General features: G+C 41.7%; 1 protein-coding gene across 2 annotated transcripts in view; it reads right to left on the reverse strand.

Moving 5' to 3' along the window:
• Positions 1 to 2,035: 2,035 nt before the first annotated feature.
• Efcab11 (EF-hand calcium binding domain 11) overlaps positions 2,036 to 25,582 on the reverse strand; it is a 132,449-nt gene continuing 108,902 nt past the window's right edge. The window contains exon 6 of one of the 2 annotated variants that reach the window (XM_090344684.1): positions 2,036 to 2,234. In XM_090344684.1, coding sequence (XP_090200810.1) covers positions 2,153 to 2,234 — 82 coding nt within the window. In that variant the 3' untranslated portion in view covers positions 2,036 to 2,152. The remainder of the gene's footprint in view (positions 2,235 to 25,582) is intronic. The other variant, XM_090344683.1, reaches the window with a different exon arrangement.

Raw genomic sequence — 25,582 nt, forward strand, 5'->3', positions numbered from 1 at the left:
CTCAACTGAATAACACCTTAATATGATAATAAAATTCGACTAAAAATTCTAAAATGTGTCATTTCTGTATTGAGATCAGGATCAATGACTTAATTATTCACTTTATGATGGAAATATTTGCTGAACTAAATCCTATCCAAAGTCAGAAAAGGCTTACTATCAGTGGGAACAATTTATATAATCAAAATCATATAGATTAACTCAATAATATCATTAATTCATTTTGTGTTTGCAATATTATTTCATTTCTAGGGCTTCATGATTTTTCTTTTTGTGGGTCCTGGGGCTTGAACTCTGGGCCTGGGTGCTGTCCCTGAACTTCAGAGTAAGGCTACCACCCTACCCCTGAGCCTGGGTGTTGGCCCTGAGCACTTTAGCTCCAGGCTACCACCCTACACCAGGAGCCACAGCCCCGATTTCCATTTTCTAGTGGTTAATTGGAGATAAAGAGTCTCTGGTTCTTTAGTGTCTGGGCTGGCTTTGAACCGCAATCCCCAGATTTCAGCCTCCTGAGTAGCTTGGATTACAGGCATGGGCCACCGTGCCCAGCTAAGGGCTTAAAGATTTTTAGTATTTTCTTTCAGCATAGGTTGAGTTCAGTTTATTAACAGTTGAGTATGTTCTTATTTTTAAACCAACTTTCAATGTGGGAATAATTTTTAGTATTTATAGGAAAATTGTGAAATGAGTACAGAGAACTCTCTACTTTTCACCCAGTCTCTCCAATTATAGACATTTTCTATGAAGTATATTGTTGCAATTAACGAACCATTATCAACACCCAGTTGGAGCTCACTCTTTGTACTGTCTCTACCTCATGCCCCTTTTCTACTCTAGGACACCAAATTACATTTAAGTGTCGTATCTCCTTGGACTCCTCTGGCTTATCACAGTTTAAAACTTTATTAAAGCTATCATCTGCTAATAATCTCTATGAGAACAGAACTTGTCTAATATTTCTGTTTTACACATTTGCATTTTACTTGACCTTTAAATGCTTAATACTTTAAAGTACGAATTATAGCAAGGATTGTTTCACAAATGTTGTTAAATGTTGTGAATTATGAATTGAACTCCGTATGAATGTTGATACTAGTGGTCTGGAATAATTTTAAATCAATGCCCCATGTCCATAGTCAGAGGTGTTGCTCCAGTGCAGCTGTCAGTGGAGCTTATGAGGCCTACAAGGCACAGAGACTTCAAACCCAAGATGGATCGCTATGGGTAGAGAGAGCCTGAATCACGCTGGGTGGCAGAACATACCAAATACCAGAAATGTGCATCCCAGGCATTCAGCTTCTCAGAGCACGCAGGACAGGCTAGGCCTTACAGAGTTCTGCAAATCCATCTTCTTTCTGCCCTCTAGGATTCCTGCTGTCTCCTGGTTTCTTTGTCTTGTTCAGCCAATCCTCCAAATGATCCAGTGTGTAACAATGATTTGAACTCTTGGTATATTTTCTTAGAGAGGAAGTTTGACGTCTTTGTTTTCCCAACACTTTGCTCATTACTTGAATACAGTAAGTAATAACGGGAATAATGTTTGTTTTTTTTTTCCAACCAAAATTGAATACACTGCTGGCAGGAAAGAAGGTGCTCTATCCCAGCCCTTCGGAGTTGATGAGGAGCAGGGACCCAGATGGATACTGAGGACTAGGAAATGAGGCAAGTGCAGTTCAATAATGGGGTAGGGGTGACATAAGCAGAGGGTGGAGTAGACTCCCAGGTCCTCCCACATCTAGAATTCTGAAACCAAGAATATTACTGGCCTTCCAAAGCTTGAAGTAAGATCTCAGGAGGCTGAGATCTGGGGATCATAGTTTGAAGCCAGCCTAGGCAGAAAAGGCTCTTATTTCCAGTTAACCACTCAAAAACAGTAAAGTAGAGCTGTGGCTCAAGTGATAGAGGGCTAGCCTTAAGCACAAAGAGGCTCAAGGAGGGCACCCAGTCCCTGAGTCCAAGCCCCACGACAGGCAACAGGCAACAGACCACACACACACACACACACACACACACACACACACACACACACACACGCACACACACAAGTTGAAGAGTTTAATCACAAGTTTGTTGCATCACATGGTTAGCAGGCAGTCTGTTTGACCTTCAATCTATGAATGGCCCCACAAATGCCCACTGAAGATCACACACATTAGGGTTCACTTTGTCCATAGTTCATGGCGTATTCGAAGTCTCTGAAGCTGACATGCCCGTCTGAGTCTCGATCTGCCTCCCTGGAACATGAAACAGGAAATTATTTACATGTTATCCTCATCAGTGGTTCCACATCAAGAACACATTAGAGAACACATGTTTCTCTGCCCATTTCTGTGTGAGACAGAAATCTATTTTAAGTATTTGAAAGCTAATATTGATGTCTAGGTTTTTGTCTACATTGATAATAAATATGTTGGACTAATTATTGAAATTTACAGATATAATACTCTGAACTTATTTAGAGATGAAGCCAACTTATACAAGGAGAGGAGAAATGTTTCTCTAGTTGTTCTAAAATTATCTATAATAAGACATATGCATTTCTTAAGAAAAATATGCCATAAACAAATAAGAAATAAGCCAGGCAATGGCATCTTACTCTTGTAATTCTAGCTACTCAGGAGGCTGAGATCCAAGGATTATGGTTCCAAACCTGCCCAAGCAGACAAATCTGTGAGACTCTTATCACCAATTATTCAGCAAAATGCCAGAACTGGAGGTGTGGCTCAAATGGCAGAGTACTAGCTTTGGATAAAGAAGCTAAGCAAGAGTACAAGGTGCCGGTACAGTGTTCAGGAGGCTGAGATCTGAGGATCAAAGTTCAAAGCCAGCCCGGGTACAAAATGACCTGAGACTCTTATCTCCAATTAACCTCTAGAAAATGGGAAGTGGGGCTTGGCTTAAGAGTAGGGCGGTAACCTTGAGCTAAAGAGCTCAGGGACAGCGCCCAGGCCAAGTTCAAGCCCCATGACCCAGAAAGACAGAAAGAAAGAAAGAAAGAAAGAGAGAGAGAGAGAGAGAGAGAGAGAGAGAGAGAGAGAGAGAGAGAGGGGGAGGGAGGGAGGGAGGGAGGGAGAGAGAGAGAGAGAGAGAGAGAGAGAGAGAGAGAGAGAGAGAGAGAGAGAGAGTACAAGGCTCTGAGTTCAAGTTCCAATATAGACTGACAAACAGACAGACATATACATGTGCGCATGTGCATGCACACATGTCTGAAAGAATTCATGCATAGTGGTCCAGATTCCTCTACGGGGACATTCTAAAACAATGCATAACACACCTCCTGTGGTTGAGGTAAATTACATTCTGTGGCAACAACAAATAGCATCAGGCATGACACAGGGCTTTTGAAAGCAAAGACCAGTCCAAGCAAGAGAGCCACTAATCATGGTAATAGTTTTAAAGCAGGCTTTTAAAATATTGAATTCTAAAATAAACTTTCTGAATATTTCATGCCAAAGTCTCTGAAGTCTGTAATGGTGCTGGATAAGAGTGATGATTATTTTCCATTTCTTTTGAAGTAGAGAAAAACCCCTACTTCTCTGCCCCAGGGCAAAACCATGTTGCAGTGTGTTAGAGTAAAATGATTGTAGACTAAAGGGGTCATAATTCTTGTTACTTCCTTTGGTGAAATATACATGACGATTTCATGCTATATCTTAGGACAGCATGTCAGATCTCTTCTAACGGATTAGAAATAATCACTATCACACGTTACTGACTACAGAATATAAATCATCTCTTTTATAAAATTAGCGAAATGAAGGTTCTTCATATTGCCTAAGTATTTGCTGCCTAAGGAATTGGATTAGATAAATGGCCTTTTTCTTCTTTCTACTCCAAGTCAGTAAGGTTGGACGATCAATTTCTGAGGGTGAGTCAAGAAAAAGTCATGTTTCAAATAAACTGTTTCTGAGAACCTGCTGTTGTTTTGAGGCACTGAGTGTTTGCAGAGAAGGGACTCCAATGCCTGTTTTCTCTGTAAATAATCTCTGTTGTCATTGTATTTAGCTCGAATTTTAGCTGCAATTCCGCTTGCTGTGTTTATCAAAGTTTCAATCAGAAAATGGATGCAGTATGTTCACCAAAGCACACAAAGGGGGGCAGTTCATTTAGATGACTTGGCATGGCTTTATGTTGATGTCACATAAAGTGTGATATCTTCATTTATATGAAGAATGAAATACAGTAAAATATTTTTTGACTTGTGACTTTTCTTCCCAGAGATGAGCAGATTTGGTCAGGTAAAGAGGAAACTCAAGTCTCAGGGATATAATTGTAAGTAACAAAGAAAAAAAGATGGTTTTCATTACAGACAGAAATATGCCGGTGAAGATTTCACAGCACCCACACTCAGTCACGGAGAGGGAGGAACAGATGTGGCTAGTGGGCAGAGCTGGAGATGTGGAGATGAACACAGGAAGACAGTGACATTAGGTAAACAGGAAATGTCTCATCGTTTCTGTGTACAGAGTCCAAGGATGGCAGCCCTGTGCAATCAGTGCCAAAAATGCTCTGCCACTCCCCCTACTCCACCAGAAATAAGCTCTAGGAGGGTGTGTCCACCTCTAAAGCCATGGCAGGCAATGGAATGCATGTGGAATAAGTGATGTTGGGGGAAAATGGGTGACAGTGTTATGAAAATTGTATCCACTCCCAAGAAGTTCTGGGAATTAAAGAAAGTGAATGCTGGCTGGGCTGTAGCTTAGTGGCAAAGCACTTGCCTAGCAAGTGCAACGTCCTGGGTTCAATCCCCAGTACCAAAAAAGAAAAGACAAAAAAAAAAACTCAGTTAAAAAGAAAGTGAATGCTGTCTACGGAGTCTTAAAGAAAGCAGTGAGATACAACACAGAGGAGACCCCACCCTCGAAACCACCAATCAGGAATCTCAGAATCTGGTCTATCTACTCACTTGTCAAACACAGACTAGGTATGGGAGACATTTGCCTCTGTCAGACGTTGGGAAGTTGCTGAGTGGGACAATGGGGTTGGCCTGATGCCTCCTATATGGAATCAGAGCTATTTGGGAGGCTGCGATCAGGAGGACTGTGGTTCAAGGCTAGCCTGGGAAAAGTTTTTTATATCCCATCAAAACCACTAAACAACAATTATAACAACACATACCATGGGGAGATGAGGTATTTGGGGTATCTTACTGTCAGGGGCTGAGGCCTGAGTTAGAGATTTTTTTTTTCCTGAATAGAAGCAGAAGAGAGCAAGAAAAGCAGGGGAGGAGTGAATGGTATGCCATCTACTAACTCTGTTAGTTGACAGCAGGAAGAACTCAGAGCCACAGACCCTCTAAGAGGGTGTGAGGAGCCTGAAATGAGAACCCCATGGGTGTGGACTGGGGGTTCCAGGCAACACTGTGCAAGCCAGCAAAGGCAGAAAGAAGCTGGACGCCCAGAGAACTTCAGTCAGGACTAGACAATCTATTCCATTCAATTCCCACAGATTTCATAGCTGCAAAAATACAAGCCTTTCCACACCCATTGTCCTCAAAAGTAGTTACGGTGACAGGTGCAACGAGAATGGGTTTTTCTCTTTTCATTTGATTTGTTAAACAAAGTGGTTCTCTCCTCCTGGAGATGAAAGCTGCATGGGCTTCCACAGCCCAGGTACGCTGTGGCCTGATGGCCGGGTCTGCCTAGAGGAAGCCACGACTCCATCTGATAATCCCCCAGGAAGCTCGGACCACAGCATTCCCTTCCTGCAAGGCTCTGAGGGCGAAGTGTGGGGTTCTTGCTTTATTTAAATGACAAAATATGTACATTGTGAGCCATTCTCCAAAGTAGTAACTGCTTCTTGTGGAAAAGATTTCAATCAGGTCAAATTTCTTAGAATGTTCCACAAATACTTATTTCTTGGAAAGTAAACTCATTTGCTTCCTCTTTTTTATTTTTTTGGTTCTAAAATCATTTGCAACCACATGGCCAGGATTCCAAAGGCAGATTGAAATATACTGGCTTTTAGCAAGGTACAATGGCTCAACTCTGTAATCCTAACTATTTGGGAGGCAGAGGTAGGGGATCGTGGTTTGAGGCTACCGGGGACAGAAAAGTCTGTGAGAGTTCACGTCAACCAATAGGTGGGTGGGGCAGAATGGGTGTACTGTTCCAGCTAGGATAGGCTAGGGTGCATGTTTGTTATCCCCAACAACCTGGGGAGACACAAGTAAGAGGTTCACAGATCAGGCTGGCCTGCACATACAGTGAGACTATACCTTGAAAACAGCCATTATAAAAGGGGGCAGGAGGAGTGGATCAAGTGAATAGAGCAGCAAGTTTGAGGTCCTGAGTTCAATCCCCAGTACTAATGAGACAGGAGAAAGGAGAGAGAGGACAGTGGGGAGAAGAGAAGCGAGAGGAGAGTGGGAAGAAGAGAAGAGAGAGGAGAGAGAGGAGCTTATAGATTTCATTCAATCTCCAGTACAGACGACAGAGTGAATGTGAGAGGAGGGAGGAGAGAGAGGACAGAGAGAAGAGGAAAGGAAAGGAGAAAAGAAAGAAATGGGGAGAAGACAGAGAGAATGGTTTTTATCCAAGTTATTTTGGGAAAAATGAAGAGGGAATCGCTTACAGATTTTAGTACATTAAAATGATGGAAACTCTGTTAATATGTTAAGTGGAAACAAGACTACATGCTGAATCTACACTATAGTTGCAAGGTCATCCAACATCTACGGTCATCTGGATGTATGCTGAAGGTTAGATGTCAGGAGGATGGAGATGGTTGGGTTATGGGCAATTCCGTCTTACTATGACAGATTTCTTCTTTTAGTCTGAATTTTCAAAACGAGTGGCTTTGTTTCACACAGCTGAAGATTCTCCACAGCTAGAGCAGAGGCTCCCCACCTGAGCAGGCCTTGGGTCTGCCCTGTGCACTGTGGGGTATTTAGCCGCTAGATGACAGTAGCGCTTCTGCTGCCCTCCACCTAATGTCTTCCCAAAATTGCCAGTTGTGTCCTGAGGGATCAAATCACCCCTAAGACCTACTGAGCTAGAGGAGCCATGGTCTGAGGCAATCCTTGGGAATGTTCTAGTCATTTTTTTTTTCTAGCCTTAAAGACTTGTTTTTTGAACAAGTGACTTGCTGTGCCTAAGGCACAGGTTTGCTGGATGGATTGTACAGGTACTTGTCCTTGTGCCCTGCTTGGGTAACAGCAAAGCTTTCCATGGAGCCCAGAGCAAGGCAAGTTCCTGCTGAGCACCTCTAAGTCCCCAAACGCATACTGACAGCTAAAAATCCTCACGACTTGCCAGCATCGTCACACAGTGAGTGGGTTGAAGAGCTGACACGATTTGATTCACCTGACACAGAAATGAGAAACTTAATTGGGGAGGGCAATGATTTCAATGAGAAAAGTTTTCCTAGTGGGACTTTTGTAGTGGGGAAAAGAAAAAAAAATTAAGAATCTCTTTCTCACTGCTATCTAGTGATTTCAAAGAAAGTAAACTGCCGTATCAAGGGCCAAGAGGTCACATACATAGCACCCCACAAGCTAGGCACTGGGGACCAGGGGACCCACAGTGCAGAGGCGGTCAGCGCCCTCAGTGCAGCCTTCTCTCCCACAGAGGAACCCACTGCTGTCTGTGCAACGAGCCCCGCCCACCCCACCCTGCCACTTTGTTAATAGGTGTCTGCAGCAGTGCAGTTGCTCATTTTCCCTTCTTACTGACACACGCTAAGAGCCACTCCACTTCTCGGGGAGAAGCAGAGATGTGGAGTTCTCCTCTCCCTGTACATCAGGCGTCCTTTGTAGTCACTTCATCCAATCTATCATCAAATTGGACCCTAGCTACTGCTGAGAGCTCCTTGCCATGGCTGCATCCTGTGTCAACTATTTTATGACTTAGTTTCTTTATTTTGGTGCTGAGACTGAAGCTTGAACTCAGGGTCTGGATGTTGTCCCTTGGCCTTTTCATTCAAGATTGGAACTCTACCACCTGAGCCACACTTGTGCTGCTGGCTTTTTGGTGGTCAACTGGAGATAAGAGCCTCCAGTTTCTTTTCTATCAGGGCTTGCTTTGAACTATGATCCTCTAATCTCAGCCTCCTGAGAAGCCAGGAGCCAAAGATGCCAGGCTCTTATTACCTTTCAATAGTTGTACAAAGGGGTTTCACCAACATAACAGTTTATGATTACAATGTATCATGACCAATGCCATCTCCCCTGTCCCTCCCTCCCTCGCTCCAACTCTACCCAATCCTCACCTTATCTTTTTTTCCTGGGAATGTGCTCTCTCTGTCTCTGTCTTCCCTCCACTTTGTCTCTCTTTCCCTTTCCTTCTGTCTGTCTCCTTCTCTCTCTCTCTCTCTCTCTCTCTCTCTCTCTCTCTCTCTCTCTCTCTCTCTCTCTCTCTCTCACACACACACACACACATACACACACAGAGAAAGTAGGGAAATAGGAGGCATTAAGACCCCAGAGGTCAAACCTTGATCAACAGGTAGTTATTCAGTGGACAACTGCTTTCTCCTTCTGCCCCTCAGGCAGACAACTCTCTGTGCTTTTTGGCTCAATGGAGGTTCTGATGGGATCAAACTCTAGTTGCTCATAGCTGTAATAAACTTGATAGCAGACACTTGAACTGATTTTCCCCTTCTACTGTTTCATACAAACCCTCATCACAGGTTCTGCTGCCAAGAGGAACCCGGGTTAAGACACAGGGGAAAGTTTATTCTGAGAGATGAAGTTCACACAGCGACCTAAATAGCCACCAGTAACTAACTGCACGTCACCCCATATTCTCATTAGGTTAACAGGGGCCTCACTATCTGAACTAGATCAGTCTTCAGCTATTCACTAAATGTTTTTTTAAAGCAAGTTAAACATTGTCTTTAAGAAGAATGTTGAAGCTGGGCGTTAGCGGGCCAGGCCACTCAGGCGGCTGAGATCTGAGGACTGTGGTTTGAAGCCAGCCCAGGCAGCAAAGTCTGAGAAACGCTTATGTTTCAAAAGCCAGAAGCAGAGTTGTGGCTCAAGTAGCAGAGCTCTAACGAGTGAAAAAGCGAAGGGTCAGCACCCAGGCCCTGAATTTTTGAGCCCATCATTCTCCCAAAAAATTGAGATGTCAAAATTAATTTCTCTCTTCACTGTCTAATACACATGTCTTACTAATATTTAATAAGTCAACAATAGTTAGACTAGACTTTGAGTATTTCCTCAGAGTGAAGAAAGTTCCTGAATGTAAATTCTTTCTGGAATTACAGCTAAGTGCTGACTGTAACTTCAGAGCTACCTGTTCGGGATGAACTGTAAATAACAAAGGGATGTCCAGGTCAGGCCGAGAAAAAAATGACACAAGCAGTCAACACCTGGCCTCAGTAGTGCCAGATCCAGCCACAGACTAATGATGCAATGGACACTGTTACCTCCTCAACATCCATCCGACTCCCTCTGGGCTGTGCAGTCGCTATGTGGCTCGGGTGAGATGGATCCCTGCCTCCAGCTCTGGATATGGGATCTCAACACCCTGCCAATCACTTAATCCCATCTCCTTACTACAGTGATGGGATAAAGACTGGCTGCTGCCTTAGGCTAATGGGAACATGGCATTCTTCCCCTGGCCTCTAATGATGGGTAAGGAGTTGGTCCACACATAGTAAAGTCTACGAATTCTGTCTGCAAGTGGAGAAAGCAGCTCTTTCAGAGTGGACATGTGGGACGCAAAGGTAAGCGCTGATTTTACATCTACCCTTTCCTCTCATGAGTCACATTCTCTTCAGTTCTGTCCAGTGGCACTCTGATCCAATAGCCTGGGCAAGGCTTTCACGGGTGGTAAACCTCAGTCAGAGCTGTGCATGTAGGAAGGGAAAAGCTATCAAAAACTGGGCCAACTGTAGTCTAACCAAACCATGTCTGAAGCCTGTCCTATGTCAAGACTCTTAGTCACTGACACAATAAATCACCTGTGGTATTTAAAGGGACCTGCAATGCACTTCCTGCTCTTGTAGGTGAAACCAGGTATTCCGTTTGAGAACTTGCCATACCCACAAGTCGGTAGCGAGGCGCTGGATGCTCATTAAATGAATGTTCCCAGATTCCAGTAAAAGTATGTTCCCTGAAACCACAAATGATAATGAACCCTACAGATACTCTGCTTTTTCCTATGTACTCACCCTAATGATAATGTCTAACACATAAATGTGGAGCAATAATAACTATGCCAGGATATAACCACATAGTGTAATAAAATCAAGGCGTCATTAATTCCATTCACAATTAAGCAAAATGTGGGTTTGCTGCATATAAGCAATGTGATACCCTGAAAGCTGATTTGATAATCAAGACAGTTGCTCAGTGATCTCAGGAATGGGCCTGAAGAGCCAGCATGGACCTGCCAAGCAAAGGAAAGATGCCCACACCATACTGGGTAGAGCAAGATGGACCGCTCCTCAACAGTGATGTGCTTAAAACTTATAATTATTTCTGAAATTTCCATTTTGACTGAGTGATTAAATCTGAGCAAAAAGGAAACTGTAAATGATAAAGGAGGAGACCTACTGTGACTTTTTTTTTCTCTATGTAGGGCTTGTAACTTAGGGCATTATCTCTGAGCTTTTTCACTCAAGGCTAATGCTTGACCACTTTGAGCCACAGCTCCACTTCTAGTTTTCTGGTGGTTAACTAGAGATAAGAGTCTCACGGACTTTCCTGCCCAGGCTGATTTTGAACTGTGATCCTCAGATCTCAGCCTCTTGAGCAGCCAGGACTACAGGCTAATGACTGGCTGTAGTTTTTTGCAGGGGCTGGTCATGATTTCATTTTGAAAGAAACCCTAAGGTAATTCAGATTTCTCCTTAGATCTCAAGATTCTATGTTCACCAAAAGGAACTTGTTTGCATCCATTAACAATTTCTGTTCCTGGTGTCTTTAAGTGTGATTCTTGACCAATATGTGTTTTTCTCCCACTGTGGAGTGATAATCTTATCCACTTCAAAAAAAAAAAAAAAGACGGGGAGGGAGGATGAGATGTAAAATACAGTCAGAGATGATCAAATGAGTTACCCATAAACAATGACTCATGTTTCCCATTTTGTACATCTGAAGAATGAGAAATACCATTTCAAAAAACTAGCCACATTTTAAAAGAAGAAAGAGTATAATTTCGACATGCCTAAATCTCAGCATGCCACAAGTGTGATGGCTTGTGGGCCCGGAGACAAATGTAATCTACAGATAGCTCCAGTCTCATTTCTGCCAAGCAGTCTGATTACTTCTTCTCTAGCACTGATTTGACAGAGCTGTTACTAAACTGTGATGAGATCTTCATTTTGCTTGATTCTCTTGTAGAGAAATGACAACAAGAAAACAGATTAGACAGCTTTAAGGATAAGGAGTACAAGTCAACTCAAACATCTTTGCACTTGCCATTAAAAAATCTTTCCTGTACTTTGGGTCATTAGATCTCCCAGTATTCTTCCATGCCTAGCTGAGAGTGGTAGAGGCAGTGGTCCAGATCCAGGATGGGGCTCTAGTCTCAGAGCTTGCCGCACAGCTTTGAAATCATAGATAATCTATTAGCTGCTTAGAATTTTCAGTTTCTCACTTGTCAGGTTGAATGGCTTCCAAGGTCTGATTAAGTTCTAAAATTTGATGATGCTAAGCTATATCTTAAAAGTAGTGCCTTTGTATACAGAAAATTTTAAAGTATAGCTGGGCACTGGTGGCTCACGCCTGTCATCCTAGCTACACAGGAGGCTGAAATCTGAGGATCATAGTTCAAACCTGGCACTAGCAGAAAGGTCTATGAGACTTTTATCAACAAAACAGCAGAAGGCTTCAGTGATAGAATGAGTCTTTTTTTTTTTTTAAACCAGTCCTGGGCTTTAGCTCATGGCCTGAACACTGTCCTTGGACTTTTCTCAAGGCTAGAGCTCTACCACTTGAGCCTCAGCACCACTTCCAGCTTTTTTCTATGTACGTGGTACCGAGGAATTGAACCTGGGTCTTCATGATTGCTAGGCAAGCACTCTACCACTAGGCCAAACTCCCAGCCCCTAGAATGAGTCTTGAGTGAAAAAGCCAAGTATGAGTGTGGGGCCCCCCGAGTTCAAGCTTCAGTACTGGCATTAAAGAAAAAAAAGAAAAAGAAAATTTAAAACTGTGAACAATTTCCTGTTAACCATTTAAACCATTTTCAGCCTTTTGAAAACAGTACTTGGAGTCTTCAACCACGTAGAACTATAAACATATATAAATGCAAGTGGAAAGAAAAAAGATCCGGCTTTAACAGTGTGAAATATGAACAGAGATAAGGCCATTTCTATTCCAAATAATCACTTGTGCTGAGATATCCAGTATCATCTTGAACTTGATTATGAGATAAAAGAAGTGGGACAGAGATGGTGATCATTTAATCTCTTAAGAACAGCTATTCTGAACAGCTTTTCACTCTGGGCTCAATGGATTTCTCACAGGTTATGATCTGGCTCGAAAGAAAGCATAATGATGAGGAAAATTATGTTTTCAATGACACATGCTTTTTACACTACAAGTTCGTCCACAAAGAAGGCAATAAAATGAACTCTGACCACTCTAACAGATGGCGTAATGGCTCAGTACACAGATGCGGCCTCTTGGAAAGCAACAAGTTCATATCCTTGATTGGAGGTTTAGGAATGAGGTGAACTTTCAAATGTAATGCAGGAAAGATGACATACTTTCAGACAAGAAAGCTGAGTATTAGTGGGTTCAGAAAGGCTTGGAGAGATGGGCTGAAAGAATAAGATTTAATGAGCTTCATTTTGCTAATGCAACAAATAGAGTTGAAGTTGAAATGTGAACTATAAACATTAAACCATTTGTGAATGCCCTGTTAATAACATTGTTAGCCACTTGCTTTTTAAAAAGCAGAGTGCCTCATAGCTAGAAAACACCAATTGGCAAATAATGCTTATTTTTCTCTAACATGTGTAATGCTTTTAAGTAGAATATTTTTAAAAATAAGATGTGATAGAAAATTGCAGAGATTATTTGATTACTTGTTCTGTATATGTGAATGCCTGTGTGTGTGGTGTATGTGTATGTGTATGTGTATACCAGGACTTGAATTCAGGACCTGAGTACTTTCCCTTAGCTTTTTTGCTCAAGGTTGGTGCTCTACCACTTGAGCCACAGCTCCATTTCTGGCTGTGAAAGTGGGTCTGTGGCTCAGTGGTAGAGCTGTTGAACTGATGATTAGCTTCATGTACTCTCCACACCAGCTGACTGGAGCACAGCTCATTGTTCCCTTTAAAGGAAAATTTTAACAAGTCTAAGGTTGATCTGAAAAATAAATCTGCTATAAGATTCACAATTTAAAAAAAATGATGCAAAAATCATCAGAAATTAAAAGTATGATTATGACTTCAGAACCAATGATCAAGAATAAAGGAGCTGGGAATATGGCTTAGTGGCAGAGTACTTACCTAGCATGAATGAAGCACTAGGTTTGATTTCTCAGTACCACATACACAGAAAAAGCTGGAAGTGGCGCTGTGGCTCAAGTGGAATAGAGTGCTAGTCTTGAACAAAAGAAGCCCAAGGACAGTGCTCAGGCTCTGAGTTCAAGCCCCAGGACTGGCTAAAAAAGAAAAAGAAAAACAAAAAAAGAAAAAATAAAGTCTAGAAATCTGAATATGCCCAAACAAGCTCAACAAAACTTTACTTTCTCTTTTCCCAAGATATAACTGGGCACTTCCCAGTCTCATTACAAGAGCAGCTAGGATTTCTAGACGTGGAATGTTAGCAACATAATGACATAGGTACTGAGAAGATTTGTGGCTCTCATTAATTAAAAATATAGTATTTCAAAAGAGGGAACAGGGCATGATTGTCACTCTAGGGACAGTGACAGATGTGGCCAAATTCTGAAAAAGACTCTCATTTGGGGTTAGCTAAGACTCAGTAGAAACAGGAATCATCTTTAAAACCTTCTGAAGCTGGGCATCAGTGGCTCACATCTTACTACTCAGGAGGCTGAGGTCTGAGGATCATAGTTCGAAGCCTTCTAGGCAGGAAAGTCTGTGGGACTCTTATTTCCAATAAACTATCAAAAGAGCCAGAAGTGGAGCCATGGTTCAAGTGGCAGAGCCCTCACATTGAGCAAAAGAAGCTCAGGGACAGTGCCCAGGCTCTGAGTTCAAGGCCCAGAACTGGTATCACCTGTGAATCCTGTGATGCCTGTTTTTGTTTTTTCTTTTTCCCCAATAAACAAGAATGCAGAAATTTATAGGAATTAAGATTTTTCAGTTGTTTTATTTTAGTGCTAGTTAATCCATTCAGGGTAAACAGATCTTCCATCCAGCCCATTTCTCACTGACGTGTATCACTGAGCCAACAGCAACTTTGGTCAGATCAACATAATTATAATAAATTACTAATGTTTCATTTATAGTAAATTCCTAGCACTTAAAACTTCTAGATCTGTGGGCAATGACCATCAATATAAAAAGTGAATACTATTTTATAATACAACAACTGCCTCAAATTATCAAAAGCACTCTATTAACAAGAGTCTTACCTATAATCAAAAAGTCACTCCAAATGGAATGACCACAGGCTTTTAACAAGAGACTCTCAATCTAAAGAGAGGAAGGTTCAGAGGGCATTATAAGCATTTAGAAAATTATAAAATGCCCAGGGAATGGGGACATGGCCAAATCAATCACATCCCAGGGTTAAAGCAAGGGACTCCAAGTCAAAGGGCAGAAGGGACATTTGAATGCTGAAAAAAAAAAATCTGTATGTACTTCTCCATTTAGTAGCTAGAAGATGAGACTACAATAATTCTCAAAGCTGGTATGGAGGTAGGGAAGGAAAAGAGAACGGATCTCACAGACTGTATATGACATCCGGGCATCTCCACTCCAGACAGGCCTCTCCCCTGCAGCTCTGCACTAAAGTTGCCTCCCCAGGAGGCAGGGGGCCCAAGCTGGTGCAGCAGGCTGGGAGGCCTTGAGATGGCCCAGGCGACAGACACTGCCTCATGAGGGGTTTCAATAATGCGTAAATCACTCTAGGGACATTAGAGACACGGGGGGTTTTTCCTAGCCCTGGGAAGAAACTGCTCTCCTATAAATTGCCACACTAATACCGATTTCAGGGATTCAAATTACTGGCCCCATCCAGCATGACATTTTCTGCCCATTATCTAGTTTCCCCTGCCTCTAGGCAGAGCTACATCATTGATTACAGAGCATTTCAGCCACTAAAAAAGGATCACGCTCATCATTAAAGACATTAAGTGTTGATCTGTGCTGGCTAAGTGACTTAAAAGGTTCGTGCCCTCCTAGTAACAACTCAAAGAGGCTATTTCAGGATATTTATTAAACAAATTAAGTATTTACATTATGCTCGAGTACAGAGGCACACAGTCACTGGGGTGTAAGTATAAGACAAAAGCAGGGGAGTTTATGTGGGGACAGATTGCTCTCTTGGTTTCCTGCAAGTGATGGTGGAGGCGCCTCCAGATGTCTTAAGAAGCGTCTAGATGAGCTAGAGAAAGTTCTCTTACCCAGCTCCCACTAATGGCTTCCTTATGACTACCTGCCTACAAGGTCCGCCCTCATCCCCAGTTTCTTTGTAGATTATGCAATCTACTTCCTGGCAAGAACGAGTCTTCCTGGAGAGAAAATTTATGAAATCTCTTCCACATTCTACAGTCAAAAGGAAATGGATATAATATACCTGAAATCTTTCCCTAAATGTAATTTATTTTGTGGGGGGAGGTGACTAGGGCTTGAACTCAGGGCTTCATATTCTTGCTTGGCTTTTTTTGCTCAAGGCTGGCACTCTGCCACTTGAGCCACATCTTCCATTTTCCAAATTATTTTCGCTGATCACTAGAGATACATCTCTGGGATTTGATACATCTCTGAGTCATGATTCTCATAATTCAGCCTCCTAAATAGCTGAGATTCTAGGTGTGAGCCACTGGTACTGAACTTCCAACTTAAAAATATAGTGTCATGATAAAGACAGATCTGACCTATGAAGTCTAGGAAGTTTTGTTTAGCCTGCAGTCTACACTAAGTGGTAATCTCCCTCCCCTGTTTCTCCCTGTCTCTACCTGCTTCTGTCTCTCTGTTTTGAGTGTCTAAGCTTAAGGCTCTGTGCTTGTTAAGCAGGTACTCTACCATTAAGCCAGGCCTCCAGATCATTTTTGAGTTGGTTATTTCTGAAATAGGCTCTCACTTCCTGCCTGGAGGTGTGTCTGAACTATAATCCTCCCAGTTTTTGCTTCACATTGTCGTTGGGCTAATAGGCCTGTGCCACCACTCCCAGCTCCTGCCAGTAAGATGGAGTCTTGTGGACTTTTTGTTCTGGTTGGTCTGGAACTATGATCTTTCTGATCCTAGTCTCCTGAGTCGCTGGGAATTATAGGGACGAGTCACCACTTTTAATGGCAACATACCTTTTTATCCAATTGTTTTATAATATTCCTTGTGTTTTGACTTCTCCAATCTTATTTATCGGTACAAATGTATCAATGAATGCATTTGTTAATAACTTTTTTCCCCTAGAAATACCTTCCTTAGTGGGAGAAAACAGTCATGCTATTTAATGTACACATGTGAAAATGGAACCAGCAACGTGAGCAAATGGGTGGAGTCGGGAAAGATGGGGGTGATTTGATTGAAGGGAGGATATGCATTAAGATCCATATGATAAACTGACATGTTGAATTGAAATCACCTCGTACCACCACTTCAAGATAACCGAGATAAAGAAATTAAAAAAAAAATCTTCTTTAGTTCATTTATTCATTCACCAAACAAGAGCCCCAAGGAACTACTGGCATTCTATTCTGAGGACACAGAATCCCTGTGAGTTTTCAGTACAGCCAGGAAAAGAATTAAATTCTTCTACAAGCAAAGTGAAATGATTTGTGTGCTAGGTGTCCTGAAAGAGTGACAGAGGAGCCAGGGGAGGGCGAACTGGGCAGAAGATCAGAGCAGCCCTCCCCGAGAAGGCAGAACTGGAGTGAAATCTGAAGGACACACAGGGAGCTAATTACGGAGGTGGCGGTGAAGGGCAAGCTTCCGAGGCAGAAGAAGCTGTGTGGGCATCGGCCTGTGGTCAGACAGGTATGACAGGTACAAGCAAAACACACTGCAGAGGTAGAAGATGGAACTGGGGCTAATGCACAGGCTGAGGCTGTGCACGGAGCTAATGAAGCTGGATGATGTAGGAATCGAACCTATACAGGACTGGCATTCATGAATGGAGTCTGGTTATGATCTGAAGAAAAATGGGACGCCACCAGAGTACTCTTTGAGGAAGGAGCTCATTTTCTTAGATATAATTTTGGAAGATCATCCATGTTGTGCTAGGCAGAACATCACCTGCCACACATTTATATCCCTATGTGTGAGCCCCAGAATGTGTGGAGTACATGAGGAAGGGCAGCAGGTGTGCAATGGAATGAAGTTTGTTGTTCTTAAAAATAAGTATCGTAGGCAGGCACTGTGGCTCACGCCTATAATCCTAGCTACTCAGGAGGCTGAGATCTGAGGATTGCAGTTCAAAGGCATCCTGGGCATTAAAGTCTGTGAGACTCTTATATCCAGTTAACCACTAGAAAACTGGAAGTGGGGCTGTGGCTCATGGGGTAGGGCGGTAGTCTTGAGCTGAAGAGCTCAGGGACAGTACGCAGGCCTAGAGTTTAAGTCCCGCAACCAACAAAACAAACAACAACAAAAAAGACAAGAAAAGTATCCTAGGTTTATCTAGGTGGACCTGGTTTAATCATGAGGGTCATTAAAAGCAGAAGAGGAGAAGAGCAGTCAGTAAGACTGAGACAGAGAAGGAGAGACAGTGAGACTAGGTGTGTGTGTGTGTGTGTGTGTGTGTGTGTGTGTGTGTGTGCGTGTGTGTGTGTGTGTGTGTGAAGATACGAAGCTACGCTGGCCAAGAAATGCATGAGGGGAAAAAATAAGACCATATATTCTTGCTTCAAGCCTCCAGAAGGAAATACAGTCCTAGGGGTATCTTGATCTTAGCCTAGTGAGAACCCCTTTGGATTTCTGGACTGTAAGGTGATACACACATCCCTGAGTAATTCTATTCCAGGTACAGTGTCAAGGCTCATTCCCTTGTTTGTACAGGTAAGCAAGCACGAGACTTTGGGAATAACCAGATGGACTTGTATAACAATGATCAGAACACACAGCAGGATGAAATACGGGTGAAACACAAGTGCCAGATGGTGCACATAATGAATGTACTGGACTTATCAGACTACAACTAGGGACACACACACACCATATAAGGAAAGGCATTCCAGGGCAGCACAGCACACTGATCTGATTACCTCTGCCCACCAGGTAGATTCATGATTGCCCCCAGACTCAGCATGAACCTTTCTGATGACCAGAGTGCTCACCTCAGTACTATCCTCTCACCTCTGCCTCTCTTTGATGCCTTCATCTCTTCACTGGCCTAGTATCTGGCCCATTAGGATTGTTTAGACTGAATTCCTATAAACTATTAGCTCTCCTCCAGCCTTCTGGAATGTACAGATAACTGTGTAAAGTGTGATGTGGGGTTGGGTGTTACAGATACTAGTCACTAAAATAGGAATGGAACAAAGAGATTGTGATTGCTGTGGACTGACTTCAGGTGAAACTGACAGAATGCTGCATGGCTGATGTTCTACAATACGGATCACACACGCATGACAGATGATGGATTTGTATTGCTTTGAGTCCCTAAATTTCTGGTAATTTGTTCTAACTGCATGGCAATCTCATATGAGGAGGGAAGATTCTGAGCTTGGTTTTAGCTATGTTAAGCCTTACAAGGCCTTGACAGAAAGAATGAAGATTTAGAAATGCTCATATATAATTTTTCTTGTAATGAATTGTATATACATAAAATATTTGACCTTTCATGACCTCAGGTTTTTTTTAAATCACATATAAAAAGGAAATACATCAAAGGTTGGTTCCAGCTCTGCATCTCAGAGTTTTATAAGCTTGCAAAGGAACAAATGTGCTTTCCACTCACATTCCTGTTAGTACTTGGCAAACATGGGGGAAAATGTGATATTAAAAATAATGATGTAAACGAAGGGGGGTGGGGGCAGGGAGATAGGATTCCATTCCTGAAAAGTACTCAAAACATAAAATAATGTGGGAATATCTTAATAAGGAACGTGTTGGACTGGTAGAAAGAAAATGACAAAATTCCACAGAGACACATAAAAGGATATTTGGAACTACAGAGAGACGTGCCATGTGTGTACTGGATGGAAAGACTGTAACACTGTAAAGATGCCAGATCCTTCCCGATTAATTTATAGGTTGAATGCAATTTTCATCAAAACCCCAATGGGAGTTTTTGGAACTTCACAAAAACTGATTCCACCATTCATCTGGAAAATAAACAAGCAAGAAGATCTGAGAGCAAATTGAAAACAAGAAATAGCAGGTTTTGGAATATATTGTAAGAACTGGCAAGGGAGAGTGGGTCTCTGGAGCAGGAGACGGGAGATCAAGGGGACTGAAGAGTCTGACAAGAGCTCATACGGAAAAGAGCTCAAGGAACTTCACAATGAGACCACAGCAAGGGGAAAGAAAACCTCAGTACAGCATACAATAGTGAAGGCATTTATGGAGAGGTGAAGATTATTTAACAAATGATCATGGAAAAACTGGCAAGCTACTTGGAAGCAATAATGTTTGACACCCGATGCTACACACTAAAGCAATTTCCAAATTACATTAAAAGTGCCAAACAGACTTAGGATTCAACTAAGGTAATTGAAGTAGATATTCATGTAGTCTCAAGAATATGGCAAACTTCTTTTTTTTAATATGAAAGGGAAGAAATTATAAAAGCAAAGAGTACAGATTTGAACAAATGAAAACTTAAGATTTCTCCACCACAAAGTAATTTGAAAAGAAAACAATGAAACTGGAAAGATAGTTGTAATAAAAATAGGAAGAAGTGAAGTTCTACTAAGGAAGAAATTGGACAAAGAAGAGGAACTAATTTACAGAAAAGGAACTAGGAAGATCTAGGAAGCATTCATAGAAATGTTTACTAAAATAAAACATGAGATATTATTTTGCCCCTTACCAGATTTATGATGTTTGAAAAATAATGTGACATCATTAGCAAAAACATAATGGAGCATACTTTACCAGGGGAAGGTAATTTGTGAAGTAGGCAACTGGGTGAGAAGATTTAAGAACTATAAAAATGACTTTAAAAAGGGCTGGGAGTTTGGCCTAGTGGTAGAGTGCTTGCCTAGCATGCACAAAGACATGGGTTCGATTCCTTGATTCCACATACATAGAAAAAGCTGGAAATGGTGCTGTGGCTCAAGTGGCAGAACTCTAGCTTTGAGAAAGCCCAAGGACAGTGCTCGGGCCCTGAGCTCAAGCCCAGGGCAGGCAAAAAAAAAAAAAGATTTTAAAAAAGAATAAACTCAGGCTGGGCGTTTGGCCTAATGGTAGAGTGCTTGCCTAGCATGCACGAATATCCGGGTTCCATTCCTCAATGCCAGAAGTGGTGCTGAGGCACAAGTGGTAGAGCTCTAGCCTTGAGAAAGTCCAAGGACAGTGCTCAGGCCCTGAGCCCGAGCCCAAAACTGGCAAAAAAAAAAAAAAAAAAGAGTAAAAAAAAAAGAATAAACTCACAGTCTCCAAGACAGTGGAACTGCAACATCTAGAAACTTCTATGGGACAAATCTAGCATTGCAAAGACATATGCTTATTGTAAGATTGTTCATGAAGCAAAAGTTATAATGATCTTTAGTTCAGTAGGAAGATGTTGTTATTCTCTTATTCAGACCTTTCTTTATTTTCAGAAAAATCTGTCTCCCCCTGTACACCAAATGCTCACTTCTTCAGCACACACACACACACACACACACACACACACACACACACACACACACACATCTTTACCTGGGCTTATTTTCCTATTTCCTAGTGCCTACAGTTGACAGCTGAGAGAAAATTCCTTTTGGACAAAATTATCTTGGCAATGATGACCAACAAAGAGAAAGCATTTAGCACATAGAAGGCTTACAGAACATGAGCTTATACAAAAGGAATGGAAGGAAAGTTCTGGGCAGGAGAAGCAATGCCAACCGACACAGGTCTGTACATTCTTCAGTGGCAGTTTCCTTCATGACTGCATGGTCTGACTATTTGATATTCTTTGGTAATAAATATAACCCCATATGGAAGTTTTCTTAAAAACAGCCTCTGGGTGGAAGGAGAAAAAAATAATAGTTTTCCAGACTTGGAATTAAACTATAGGTATAAGATAATCCCAAACTGTGCTTGGTGGTTCAAGCAAGTAATCCTAGCTACTCAGGAGGCTGAGATCTGAGGATCATGGTTCAAAGCCAGCCTGGGTGCTAAAGAACATGAGACTCTTATCTCCAATTAATCACTAGAAAACCAGAAGTGGAGCTGTAGCTCAAGGCGTAGGGCAGTAGCCTTGAGGTGAAGAGCTCAAGGACAGTGCCCAGGTCCAGAGTTCAAGACTGATGACCTCTCCCTCAACACACAAAAGATAATCCTGGACTTTGTTTATTGGTGTCATTATCTCTGAAGCATCACGGAAATAACATCCTGAGATAAGATTTTCTTGTGTCTTCTCTCTTTCCTAGTTGCTTCTGTGCTCCCATGCTCTACTTCTCTGTAAAGGAGCTGTGTTGATTCATCAGATCTGCCTACAACCAGCTCCACTAGGGCTGGGAGAAAGGCTGCTGTTAACCTGCCTACTCTACTTCCACATTCTAACCCCCCTCCCCAACAATGTATACAGACATGTTTTCCTTCAAGGGACGACAGAAATTACTCATTCTTCTCATTTTCCAGATGAGGAAATGGAGGCCAAAGAGCAGAAAGTGACTTTCCTAACTAGGATAGAAATATCAGGTCTCAGCCAGGTGCTGGTGGCTCACATCTGTAATCTCAGCTACTTAGGAGGCCAAGATCTGAGGATCTCGGTTCAAAGCCACCCCAGACACAAAAGTCCATGAGACTTTTATCTCCAATTAACCACCAGACAACCAGAAGTGGTGCTGTGACTCAAGTAGTAGAGCACTAGCCTTGAGCTGAAGAGCTCAGAGACAGTGCCCAGACCCACAGTTCAGGCCCCACAACTGACAAAAAAAAAGAAAAGAAAAGTCAGATCTCTGGATTCACAGCCTAGTTCTGTGCCCAGCTTAAAACAAAACTACAGGCTTTCTAGATCTTGAGGGACATTTCTTTCATAATGTCACTATTGCCATCTCAAAGCCATGTCCTCCATTAAAAGCAGTGCTTTCAATAAGCCACGGGGATTTCCACATTGTCCACTTTCTTCTTTGAATATAAATTTACCTTTATTGCCTTTGACTAGTTGTACAAAGGAGTTTCAGTTCAAGATGTCAACTTATGTGCACAATGCATCTTGATCAGCGTCACCCCTTCCATCACCCTGTCTACCCTCCCAATCCTTTACAGCTCATGTCAGGACATGGGGTTAAACTGTGGGTTCACTTCACTTTGGTGTGCAGACGTCCTGAAGCTTTTCCTCACCATGCAGGACTGTGGGCTGAATGAGAAATGAAGTTCTGGGCCTGGAATGCAGCCATCAAAACCCCGTGCCAATGTCTTCCTCAGAGGTCTACTGAAGAGCACACGAGCACGCTCCAGTCACTCAAGGGGTGGAGATGAAAGCACAGACACATCTCAAAATATCAGGGCTTCAAAATGTAAGTATACATTTGAAAATTTGCCATTAAAGATCTTAATTATGTTTTTGCCCCACAGATGCTGGGTTGTGCTTAAGAAAAGAGCCCTTAGCAAATTTTGAGTTTAATAGAAGCACTAGTATCATAATTAGAGGAACTGCATTATGAAATCCTTTTTAATTAATACTACTTAAGAGAGCTATAAACTTGAGTTTTGAGCAATGGTGAGGAAATTCCATGAGAATAACCCTAAGATTATAGTTTGGACTAACTTGATGGTTCAACTGGAAATACAACAATCAAGAAAGAAGATTTTATGTGGCAGCGGGCGGGGGATGGGGCGCTAAGCTATGGCCAGCCTAGTTATTCTGTCAAGTACCACACTACTACATATTGTTGTGAAGGAAATTTCTGGATGTGACTAACACTGAAACAATGGGGGTAAAGTGTAGATTGGCCTCTGCAATGTGGGTGGGCCTCAATCATTTGAAGGTCTTAAGAAGAAAGACTGAGGTCTCTTGAGGTCACTCTTGAGGTCACAGCGCCTCAGGACTACATCACCAGATGGGTCTGATGGCTCATGCCTGTATTCTCAGCTACTTGAGAGGAGGATAGCAATCAGCAAGATTGCAGTTTGAGGCCAAAATATGTCTCAGCAGTTAGTGACACTCTGTGTCACTCAATAAGCAAGCGATATACACATGTAATCCTAGCTATGCAGGAAATATTGGGATAAAAAGTTGGAAGAAATGGAAAGGTGAAAGCAACAGGAAAAAACTGTGAAGATGGTAGAGCTCAACCCCAGCTTATCAGTCACCTATGTTTATATAGGGTTACTGAATACAAATAAAATCACAGACTGTCAGGACAAATATGCAGATCCAATGATATGCTATCCACTTGAAATATAAAGATAGAGACCATTTATAAAAGTAAAAAAAGAAAATCACAAGTGAGGAAGGAGGGCTTACAACAATGTCACTGAAGATATGAGAACCTAAAAAAAGATTTTCTAAGGTTAACAGAGGGAACAATTAATCAAGAATCCATAATAATCTTGATATAGTTATATCTAAAAACAGAATTTTAAAACTGTATATAGCAAAAACAAACAAACAAACAAACAAACAAAAAACCCCAGGACTGTTAAAAGGAGAAACAGATGAATCCACTATTGTTGCTGGCTTCTTTTACACTCTTCTCTTGATAAATGGTGGGACACAGAGACAGAAAATCAGTAACAACAATAAGGTTAAAACACACCATCAACCATCTGGACCTAAAAGACACTTATAGAGCCCATTCCTGACACCTAGCCAACATTTGTTATCCATTCAAGCGCTCATATAACACTCTCAAGAGAGTTAGTGGGATGCCAAAAAATAGGAACATACACAATAAATTCAAAAAGACTAAAATGAAAAAGATAAAACAAAATTAGTGATCAATAGCCAAAAAATCTAGACAACTTTCAAAAATATTGAACAATTAAAATAATAATTTCTTAGCCTATGAGTGGAAGAACTCTGAATAGGATGATAATAGAGAAACACAACATAGCAAAATCAGTTAAAGCAGTGCTTATGTGCAGGCATGTCTAAGTTAGGGGTGTGGTCCCTAAATTCATGTGTTGAAAGTTAGATTCTCCATGCAGCAACTTTGTGAGGACAGGATTAGAGGAAGTGATTGGACCATAAGGGCTTTGACTGAATCAACGGTTGAACCCATTGTTGGCTTAATAATGGGATGCACTGGGGAGATGGTGGGAACTATATCAGGTGGGTGTAGTTGGAGAAGGCAGGTCATGGAGGGCATGTCCTAGAAGCCTTGTATCTTACCCAGCCATTCCTTTGGACTCTCTATTTTTGTTTCCTGGCTTCAATAAAGTGAGAAGCTTTATTCCATCATGTGCTTCTTCCCATGATGCTCTCTGCCTTATCACGCCAGAAAAGTGGAGCCAACTAACCACAGACAAAATCCTCTGAAACTACAATCCAAAATAAATCCTCCTTTGATATAGTTCCTAGATATTCTGTCACAATGACAGTCGATTAAAACAGATGGAAGGAGTTTTAAATGCCTACTTTTGAAAACAATAAATAAAAATGAAAATAAGACTAAAATTAATGGTTAAAACATCCAACCTAAGGCCACAGAAAAACTCAAGTAAACTATAATAAGTACAAAGAAATAATAAATACAACAGGAAAAAAATCAATGAGACAGAAAATAAAAACACAATAGAGAAAATAAATGAAACAATGGTAGTTCTTTTAAGAGATCAATAGAGAGATGGATGAGGGTACTCACAAATCTGTATCATGAGTGAAAGTAAGACAGATCTTAGAGTAATGAAAATATCACATGAGAACACTGTACATAATTTACCCTAATGATTTAAAACTTAAAAATGAAAACAATTTAACATTCGATTTCTTAAAACATGTGAAAGACAGAAAGCTCAATGGGACTTAAGGAGAACAAACTCTCAAAATCTTTTGTTTGGCAAGTATCTGGATGTTTCTTCTATTTTCTGGATACTTTAACATGTTTCATAATTAAAGTGTAAATTAACCAAGGGAGAATTATTATTTTGTTGGTCGTGGGAGTTAAATTCTGGGCCTGGCGGCTGTCCCTGAGCTCTTCAGCTCAAGGCTACCACCCTACCCCATGAGCCACAGCCCCACTTCCAGTATTCTAGTGGTTAATTGAAGATAAGAGTCTTATAGACTTGAGTGCCCGGGCTAGCTTTGAACCTCAATCTTCAGATCTCAGCTTCCTGAGTAGCTAGGATTACAGGTATAGCCTCTGGGCCCAGCTCTCAGGGAGAATTATTTCCCAGGATTACCCAGTCAACACCATATTTCCTGGTCATCCATTATGCAACAGGTACTGGTACCAGG

This window comes from Megascapheus bottae, chromosome 14, assembly GCF_031878675.1.
Source record: "Megascapheus bottae isolate mThoBot1 chromosome 14, mThoBot2.hap1, whole genome shotgun sequence".
In the NCBI taxonomy this organism is placed as follows: Eukaryota; Metazoa; Chordata; class Mammalia; order Rodentia; family Geomyidae; genus Megascapheus; species Megascapheus bottae.